The 10,980-nt window shown below is 42.2% G+C and overlaps 1 protein-coding gene across 1 annotated transcript in view; it reads right to left on the bottom strand.

The window, feature by feature from the left end:
* Positions 1 to 10,321, bottom strand: part of LOC121189823 (inositol polyphosphate-5-phosphatase A) — a 140,613-nt gene extending 130,292 nt beyond the window's left edge. The window contains exon 1 of the mRNA XM_041050290.1: positions 9,808 to 10,321. Coding sequence (XP_040906224.1) covers positions 9,808 to 9,885 — 78 coding nt within the window. The 5' untranslated portion in view covers positions 9,886 to 10,321. The remainder of the gene's footprint in view (positions 1 to 9,807) is intronic.
* Between the last annotated feature and the right edge of the window lie 659 nt (positions 10,322 to 10,980).

The raw sequence follows: 10,980 nt of genomic DNA on the forward strand, positions 1-10,980 counted from the left end.
TGACCCTTGTTAATTACAATGGCTAGTTCAGCAGTCGCCAGAAGTGACTGTTACTGTCAGGAAGGGAAGATCCAAGGTGAACCAAAATAAACCATTCAGATACAACTGACCAAAAAATAAATCATCTTCTGTAGCTGACTGCAACATACAGAACATAACCAAACACAAGCAGAAACAGTAACTCATTTCTGATCCAGCTTCCATTGTACTCCTGGATGTGGGGTTTTATGGGGACTGAACCCCCACTGTCTCTTCAGGGATTCTTATGAATGAGTCCTTGACCTAATCAGCGGGATGGGTGGGGGTGTCCCTCTCTGGCTTTCCCATCCTGGATAATTATGGTTCTTGGAGTGAACCCAAGCTTCCCTTGCTCTGCATCGACACTCCCACCCTTATCCCAGTTCCTTATCTGGGTCCAATGGGGCCTGGCTATTCATTGTCCCGCTCCGCTCGCACACACATCATCAAATCCTCCTGAGTGGGGTCAGTGAACTCTGGGAAAAAGTTGGCTGTGCCGACCCACTGTAAAAACTCACTGTGTGTATTCCTGTCTGTGGATTCCCATGTGTCTGTGAATGCACCAGTTCCCCTGAGAGACCCCTACTATAAACTCTCCTGCCTGGTTCACTGAGTGACTGCTTATTTTCCCTGGTAAAACAAGAAAGATACACAGCTCACATGACCATCTCCACACCTCTGCTGGTTTGGGACTGAACGGACTCTTCTGTTCTGGGGCATGGTGACCTGACTCAGCACCTGGTAGATACAGCTCACAAAGAACAGCCTGATAAGTTCTATGTACCAAGAGGGTACATGCAAACAGGAGGTACGAGCATGGAGCCATGTTCCACCCTAAAAACTTCATTGCCGTGTGTCAGACCCCAGGACTGATTCCACTGCTTTAGGAGACAAACTAAGTGTGAACATCTACTCTAATTTCAACACATAAGGATGTTACTGAGGGCACTCTGTAACCTCCTAATTTGGGTAAGGGTTGGGGACGAATCACGTGGAGCAGCTACGGTGCGACCACAGCCCAGCCCTGATTTGAAAATGTGAGCAACCAAACCAAACCAACAGCTCAAAAACAGCAAAGTGTCAGAAGTTAGGTCCATCTGATGTGAGGCAGCATCAGACGCACAAAAGAGAACCGAAACAATTTGTGTTAAGTAAGAGAGCAATCTAACTAAAGACAGGGCTGAAGCTAAGACATCTGTGCATTTGATAATGTGAAGAAGCATCCTGCATAATCACAGATAGCAAATTAGGCAACCTAAGGACAATGATTTCTTTTTGAAGTGTCGCGTATTAAAACTTCACTTTAAACTCAGACTTATCCAAACAATTTAAGGCCCAGTTACACTGGGACTGAGTTAACACTAGTCATTCCCAACTCCTCTCTTAATTTCTTTCTGTTTTCTCTGTACTGGGTCTGACATTTGGTTCTCAGGATGCTGCATCATTTTATTTAGTTAGAAGTTACTGCAGAGAGGAAAAAGTTCACAGTTTATTTAAAAGATGTAGACTCAGCTGCAGGTTTATTTGGGGTGAATGTGCATTTCAAAGTTCCCCAAAGTTGAACTAAAAGAAAGTAGAAAAATTTGCACTCCCAGGAGAAAATTCACTGGTTGCTGTAAGTAAAGAGCCACTGCTCCACGAAATGAACTTTGTTTGAATATTGTGCTTTCCCCAAATCAATCCTGATAAACACTAAAAAAAACAAGGAACCTAAATGGCAATGGCAGAACAGCTGGTAATGGAAGCGGTGGCTTCAAAGGACAAGAAACTATTGCTCTGTTACGTTAACTAATTATTTTGTGATATTTTGTGGAAGGTACCTTGTTGACTGACGCCCAGCTGTCACAGCAAGAGGCTGTAACAAGTCTGTGAGCCTGGCATACATTCAATCACGACAGCTACTGGCTGTGTGAAGAAAACCCAGAGAACAGAGTGATGCAGACAACAGGGCTCACCTCTCAAAACAGGAAGAAAATTATCTTAGAGGGGCCTCAACTTTCACCCCTAGTGACAGGCAGGAGTGGCTGTGGGTGGCTGGACTCTGTGCGGAGTAGCCTACAGCTGCAGGGCTTTCCTTAAAAACACTATCATGCAACAACAACGTCTCTTCCATCTCACTTCCAAAATGAGTTTTAATGCCTATTATTACACTTTCAACACCATACAAAATATACAATAGGCCGTTCGCTTGGGCTGTGTTGTCTGGCTGACAACAGATTGCAGCTGGTATTACTATTATTACCATAGAGGTGCTGTTTTCAGATGAAACCATTTGCTACAGCTTGTCAATCTAACACATCTACCTCTAATAATTTTACTATGCTACTAAATTTCTACCAGCTACAATTTTCTTATCATCTTCACTGATAAGTTTGTTTTCTTCTTCTGGGCTATCATTATATATTTATGTATTGAGGGAATAAAAAAGAATATGTGATGATAACCAAGTGAAAATACACGTTTGAATATAAAAACATATTGGTAACTGCTTTAAAATGAAAACAGACTTAAATAAGTCATTACATTACTGGAATTTTAGCTGTGAAATACAACCAGATAATGTTAATTAATCATAATAACGGATATATGTTATATAGATGTAATAATATAATTGCCTCTGTAGGAGGCTCCATGCCGGTGAGGAATATGTTGCACTTAAAATTCGGACTTTTCGTTGCCTGCTGGTGGCAACTTTAAGCTCTTTCCAACATCTTTTCCTTTTGAAATTCTAATTCCGTGTTATGACAGGATGGAGGAGGGCAGAGCAGGGGGAACACCAAAATAGCATCATCTGATCTTTCTTTCATAAACTTTTCCACTCCTGCAGCAACACACTGGAACAGACTTTGGCAGAGGAAGAAACACAAAATCAAGCTGTCAGATGAAGTATTTAGTCACAGTCTCTGCCGTTGAGCCTCTCCTCATAAAACTTGAGCTAAAACATGGACACAAAGTAAGGACGTGATATGAAGAACAAAACCATTTTCACTTTGTTAGCTTCCTCCATTTCAGCCCCTTATCGACACCGCATCGCTTCTGGGATCACACATTTGTGCTACTATTGCCAACACTATAAATACACACCCCGAATGCTCAATTACATTATTCAGTTAGGGAATTCACTACCATCAGCCATGTGACTAAAAGGGCTAAAGATAGTTTCCAGGGACTATGCTGCCTGCAGTAACATCTTCACATGTTTACAAGGAAAACATATTTTAACCACACCACTCCTTACTAATGAGATACAGAGGGATAAGCCTAATAATGACAAAGACCTCTTAAACACTTCCCAACCAAACACACACACACAGTACAAGTAAGTGAATACATTTTATTTTTATAGCACCTCTCAAGAGCAGACGTCACAAAGTGCTTCATGATAAAAAAAACAAACAAATAAAAACAAATAAGACCAAAATAAAAAATCTGAACAAATTAAACAAAGGCAATCCTAAACAAATGGGACAAATGGGCTGCTATTTAAAAGTTTCCACATTATCCACAGATCTTATGTCCAGTCGGTCAGAGTTCCAAAGTTTAGGAGTTACAACCTCAAAAGCACAGTCTCCTTTTGTCTTGAGCCTGGAGCGAGGAACAACCAACAAACCCTGATCAGAGGACTTCAAATTCCTACAGGAATTATATGACTGAAGTAGCTCTTTAATACAGACAGGTGCCTGACCATGCGAGGCTCGAAACACAATCACAAGAATCTTGAACTGGCCTCTGAATTTGATGAGAAGCCAGTGTACAGAAAAATCAGGATTGGTGTTACATGAGACCTTCTGGATGACTTGGTCAGAAGTATGGACCACCTGTACGAGGTTCAGGGACGTACTGCTGAGACAGGTGAGAAGTGAGTAACAGTGGTCGAGGTGGTAGGAAATAGATGCATGACACTTTTAACATTACTTATTATTTGCCCAAGAGGACGCAAGTACAATGTTAAGAGCATCAGGCCAAGAACAGAACCTTGAGGAACACCACAAGACAGAGACTCAGTCGATGAGGAATAATTAAGAACAGTAACTGAGAAAGTCAGAAAATCCTTCTTTTGAATTTTGTAATTCAAAATTAGATTAAAAACCCAGTGCTCACCAACTGACAATGAAAACAGCTTCTGAACACAGCAGATAGGCCTCCAACATGGCCTGAGATTCTAGGCAAGCTGATAAACAACTAATCCTTTTGGCACAGCTCAACAAGAGGGGTATGTTCCATATTCCTCTGCCAGGTTTCACTCACAAACAAAAAGTCTAATTTCTTAGACTGAATGATGTCGCTCAGCACAAAAGTTTTATTAGTTACGGAGCAAGCAGTCACCAGCAGCATCCTGAGAGATGGAGGAATCGTGGAGAAAGGTGCGCCATTGACGGGGACTCACTCCGGAAAGTCAGGATAGAGACAGGAGAAGCTGACATTTCCAAACATAGGCAAGGGGAAGTCATTTCTTGGAGCGGCAGGAAAAACTAAGGCAAGATTCACCAGAAACGATCACCATAGTTTTCAGACAGCTCCTTCCTTACAGAGCCAGCTCAGCTTCACCTAAATTCTGGCCTTTCTCCCTCGCTTCCTCTGGTGTCTGTGGGAACTTCAGAGATGGAGGCCGCTGCCAGGATTTCCAGCCACAGGCACAAATGTGAGCAACAAAGACTGTGGAATATCAACCCCTGGAGATATAACAATATGATCCCCTGTAGACAATCTGATATATATATATAGAAATCATTGATTAAAAATGAAAAAAAGAAGTTCTGGGAGCAGTGTGTGCACAGCTTCCAGGTTTGAGGAAACACTCAGGTGTTTCTTCCTGCTCTGTTCTATCTTTAGTGGTGTAAATATGCCAGCTCAGTGGGGTCTGGGCTGTGATAGCCTGAGCTAATGAGCTGTCAGTGGACAGGAGACAGAGACACAGAGAGTGTGAGAGCAATGATGAAAAATAAGCTGGAAGACCAAAACCCACAAGAGGGGGGTATTCATAGTAATCCATTGCATCACAATGTGGTCATCTTGGCCTGGCAAACAAAAGGTGTATGTAATCAAAACCAGAGTGGCTGTAATCAAATGAAAACCACAGCAGTGTTTACTGCTATGAGAGCACTGGAGGAGAACGCAGGAGCCATCATTAGGGTAATATGAACAGAAAGGAGTCTACCCACAGAGTCTTTGCAAGCAGAGCAACAACACATCAGCTCACATCCTCCGTAGTAAAAATGAGCTGGACAGTTGGCATCTGTTTGTTTGATTTTAATCATTTGGCTAAGTGCAACTGAGCTTTCCACTGGAAAATCTCCAGAAGTCATGATATGATCTCTCGATTACTGTCAGTGAGCCAGATCTAATTACCACTACAGATCGCAAAATGGACAAGGACACCCAAATCACACCTTTAGTTTGTTTCCTCTGGATTAAATAGCTGTGGGACAGTTTACTTTGTCTTTTTTTGTGAGTTCATCAATGTCGTGCTGTGACTTTTACCGACAGGCAAGCAGAGCCGAAGAACCAACTGTGCCAACCGTGATGATAAATCACAGGGTAATTTGCTGGTGTACTTGCATCTGCCACCTCTTAACACTTAGGAAGAAAAGACTGTTGAGTTAATTAATTCAGTGTGGTTCTAATTGATGTCTGTTGTTAGTATTAACTGGTCAAGCACTGCTTGCCTTGCTTGTCCCGACGGCACTCCACTGAGGTTCATTTAGGTTCAAGCTGCACAACTGTAAAAAACCCAAGGCCTTTAAACATGTCAGACAGAAGCGGTAGAGGTTTTGGGTAGTGGGAGATGTTAAATCAACTGGATTCCAGTCCCTGTAACTTAAGTGAAGCATGATGGACATATTTGCATGGGCTTGTCTGTGATCAACATGAATCATAGGTGGCAGCTTGTGTTCAGCAATTGAGCATTTTGTTGAATTTTCAAGCATGAATGAAGCATGAAGCATTTCAGTGTCCAAAAACTTTCCATTGCAGAGTTGTTTCCTGTAACTGGTTTGTTGGTACAGTAGACCACATTAACACTTTAAAGAGGTACGCCTCCGGCCTATTTCAAAACAAAACCTGCGCTCAGGCGTCATGGTGCGGTTATTTGGTGACACCCAAGTCCAGTCAGCATGGTATCCACCTGTTTAAACAAACCGATACTAAAAGGAAAACACTCCAGAGCTCTCACAACGCGTTTGACGTGAACATGCCCACACACTGGAATGAGTTGCCAACCTGGGTCCAACTCAGCTGTGACTGTTTTATTAATATAATGACTCCACTCCATCATCAACTTCTGTCAACTTCTTCAGCCTGAAGCAGAAAAAAAACAAACTAATTGACACAGTCTCTGATGCATTTATTCAATAATTCCTTCATTTACTCTTTCTTATTTATCCTGCCTTCACTGTAGTAGACATGAGTGGGCACGACAGTGTCAGTTTAAAGTTAAGGGGAATTATTAATCCGCTTCGGCTTCAAACTGTTTATTACAGGGTGACTTTGGATCAGGAACTCAGCAGGACTCATGGGAGTCTTCCCACTGTGTCTTCAGGTTGGGAACAGATTATAAAACCAAGCCTGGGGAGCAGAGATGCTGTATAATGCATCTTATAGCTGCATCATCATCCAACATCTGTTTAATATGAAACCAGGTCAACATGTATCATTATTTGCTCAAGATGATAATAAATTAGTTGCACAGGAAGCCAGGTGACCAAGGTGAAGACTAAAGGTGATGGGTTCAGGACACAAATGAATGGAAATAAACAAATTAGAAACAGAAAGTACATTAAGAAAATTTCAGCTGAGCATCGTGGTGTGTGTGGTGTTTCACATGTACAGGACTGTCCCCTGGTTATCTTAGAGGTACATCTGAGTGGCTGCTCGCTGCTCTGTTTAATCAGATTAGCTTTAAAAACTGAACCCTGCTTTGTTTAGACTGACTAGTTAACTTACTGCAAAAGCAAAGGAGCAAACAGACAATCAAGCTGTTAGCTGGGGGGTGGGGGGCTTTACCTTAGAAACATGAAACAAGCGTGTGACAAAAAGCAAATAAAGGTTAACTCTTTATGGCCATTTTCAACCCAGGAGAAACTAGTGTTTGCCGTCATAATTAGACTCACGGAGGATGGCTCAGAGGGCCAACAATGGAAAACAGACAGCTTGAGGATGATTGTTTGTTTGTTTGTTTTTCCTTTAGACGCTTTTCAGACAATAACTGAGAACTGCAGTCTGAAAAAACTTAAATGGCCCAAATGACACAACGAGGCTGAGCAGAAGAATAGCCGTTTTAACATCAAGGCACTGGTTTTAATCACCATGCACGGGCCACATGAGTGCATTTCAAAAACAGCTCGACTGATTAGAGATTATTTTCCATATGAATAAGTAACAGTGTGAAGGAAGAAACCCAGACAAATACTGTTACAAGCGTTTAAAAAAAAAAAAAAAAAGGCCAATGTGGAGATTTAACAGTTAGCATCAAGAACTGTGTGACCTAATAGTAGGGTAGGGTGATTAAAACTGCTTTATCCATTATCTATTTGGACTTCTTTCATTACCTCACAAAGATAAATTATAACTTTTAACAGCAATGAATCTTTAAATGCTTTAGTTATAGAGCTAAAACTTGGGGATGGGACGAACAATCAATGGGACAATATTTGCGATACCTCTGCTTCACTGTTTGTACAAAGCATCTGGATTTCTTGCAGTAATTTACTATTTTAAGTTTCAACTTAAAGTGTGCAGACAAAAACTGCTTGAAATACATTATATATCTGGTACCAGCAGTAAGGAAGCAGTTTTTGACTAGTGTAGCATAATATTCCCCATGTATCATTTCTACAGTTATTATGTGCTGGAGACATGTCAAGTTCACATAACATACACAGCACTAAAATGAACCTAAGCAACTTTGTGGCTGGCAGTGCCGCTACAACTGGTGATTACAAAAATGCAGCATATCAGTAGCAGAAGTACAGAGGAGGCATAAAGTCTATCAATTTGACTCAGTATTGTCAATTCCACAGCACTGTTTATGTATGATTTCTTCTTAGCTAACATTAGCCACCATAAGTTAGCGGTCATACTGGACCAAGTAAGGCTGTAACAGCAAAAACCCTGAGTGTACTGAACTGAGCGAGGGTGTGTCTTATTCCTCTGAATTCAACTTTTCATTTATAACTAATGAGTGTGACATTTCTGCTTTAAAAACTGTTGACATTTGTGACGGGTGTAAACACAGAGGCATGCAGCCACGTAATCTGAGTTACGATGAGCAAACTAAAGTTTCAAAAAGAATATTTTCCTACTAGAAACAAGCACTATGAGTTGATATGGAAATATACTTCTAACCGTAGAGGGCCTGCTGCATATCATATCTTGTAGGATCAGGGTCAGGCTATGCTGCCATAACACACAATCTTTACATCTTCAACACATCTAATAGTGGAATCCCCTTTAAAAGCAGTTCACGAAGACTTCATTCAGCTCATGTATGCATCATAAGGGGTGCCAACACACTGTAGAATACTGATAGCCACATATATGACCAACACACCCACTCAGAAGGAAACATGATCTTATATGCATTTTTTCTCAGGCTGTTAGAAGACTGGTGGAGAAAAAAAAAAAAAACACAAAACACCCAAAGTGTGATGCTTGTAAGAGGCAGGCTATTTATAGGCTTACTCCAGTGAGGGAAACTGCTCTTCCCTCATGTTTTGGATCAGCACTTCACACGGGTGAGAGGAGGGAGGAAGAAGGGGACTCTCTATTGACACAACACTGAAACTGACACAAAGTGTTTGAGCATGAAGCATTTAATTGGAACAGTTACACTCCACACTACAATTTAGTGCCATCAGGTACCAAACTATAGCCTTACACAGAAAGTTAAGAGGTAAGAGTCCAAATACATGATAACAGTCACAGATATCATTCAACGACCTGCACAGACACTCCTTAGGAGGCCTGACACACCTGTTTTTACACACAGCATGATGCTTTTGCTTTCTTTAGCTAAGCAAGCAAGTGGCTTTATCTAGAGTGAATATCTCAATGAGGCTTGTTCTCGTGATGATGCAAACAGGATATTAGGGAGTCTACAGTGTCAGCTTCTAAGACACCAGTTATCACACTATATGTTGCAGTAAAACGTAATTAGGTAGGAAGCACAAAGCATCACTAGTGATGCAGCAGTAAACAAAAATACTGTTTTCGGTAACCACCACAACGGTATCAGAAAACGTTCAAATGGTTTGTGCATCCTAAAAAAGCAAATCCCATATAACTTTCATCACTTTGGATTTGCTTGCTGTGATGCACACAAACAAATACACATCAGCCTAAAAGGAGGGAGGGGGGGTGTTCTCTGCAAAGGTAAACTGCAGCTGCACCTCTGATTACCTCACGTTAGAGGTTGTACCACAGAAAATAACCATAACACGCTGCAGATTATGATCAGTGCTCTCATCTTTTCATAGTCATTCAAACAGAACAGGAAAAGACATGAAAGGAAAAGTGGGTCACTACACATGTAGAACACACGACCCTTAAGACGCAGAGACACCATGTGTCTTAATGGTTAAGAGAGGCCCATGTGTTTATGCGCGAGACTATAGGTGTTCGGGCTACCGCACGCGACTTGACACACACACACACGAGTCGTGACCAGCTGAGACGTTATTTAGCATAACATGAAAATGGACTTGGTTGTGTGTGTGAAACCAAAACAGGTACAAACATATTTGTGTGAACAAACAGCACTGACAGACAGTGTTTATCAATGGAGAAACTCACATCCTCGAACAGGGATCCAACGTTGGCTGTCACCAGCAGTATTCCTGTGCCTTGCGCTGCTGTCAGCTTCCCTGCCATAATTCTCTCTCGCAGGTGGGTCTGGGACTTGTACGGCGGACTTTATAGGTGTGCGGCGCTAACAACAACAAAAAAAAAACAAACAAACAAACAGAAGCCGGCGAACGTGTCACGAAACTGGTTAAAACACTGAGAATTTGCGACTGAAGCCGGGGCTGAGGCGGCTCGGCTGGAGCATATTTTTCTTCAGCAGTGGCCGTGCATCTACTAGGAGTTGCTTTGCAGTAGAAGGTCCGTTGGCGGCGGCGGCGGCGGTTAGCGTGCTGCTTCTCGTGCTACTTTTTCACCCTCAGAGCCATCGTCAAAAGTTTCCGTTTTAATCCACGGTGAGTGCCTGAGGGCTCTGGTTCATTTCAGTTGGGAGTGTTTCCCTAGCTTTTGTGCAGTGTAAAAGTCTCCCTCCTAAAGCAGGACTCTCTGCCAGGACCATTGCCTTGACTGTTCAGAGAGGATAGGCTGGAGTCCTTCACTGCTCTGACGTCACCGTGCCAATGGAAACACGGGGCTGTCTTAAAGGGCCCGCGCACCGTAAACACAGCAGAACCTCTGCCTCTGTAACGTCACGGCGTCCATTATCGGACACGTCTGGGCTACCCCGGAGTGTGTGTGTGTGTCTCTCTCTCGGCTTGTCCACCCATGTTGGCCCTCGCTTGAGTTTCTTTTAAAATCGAGTAACTGTCATTACTCGATTTTACACATTTATTGCAGTTAGATCTACTGTAGTTCATGTTTGTGACATGAGCTGATGGAGTGCTTTCCATGAAAATATTGCAAGGCTGAAACCGGTTAGGATTTCCCTGAACAGCTTCAAGGTGCAGACACATACCTTGCAATGCAACTTCCTCCTCGTCGTATACTGTAGGTCAACTGGCTATGAGTGACAGTTGAAACACTGCTGGAAATCTTTTATTTCACTTCTAAGAGGACAGAGACAGGGCTTGCCTCACTACTACTGAGGTACTTGAATGAGTTTAGGCATGTCAGTCTCCTTATAAAGCATGAACCAGGTGTAATTTAGTTGTAAGACAGGTTTAGTGTCAGAGTCAATTATGTTCACATACAGTTTATTGTTAAGGATTTTTCTTGTTTTGCTAT

This window comes from Toxotes jaculatrix, chromosome 11, assembly GCF_017976425.1.
Source record: "Toxotes jaculatrix isolate fToxJac2 chromosome 11, fToxJac2.pri, whole genome shotgun sequence".
Taxonomy (NCBI): domain Eukaryota; kingdom Metazoa; phylum Chordata; class Actinopteri; family Toxotidae; genus Toxotes; species Toxotes jaculatrix.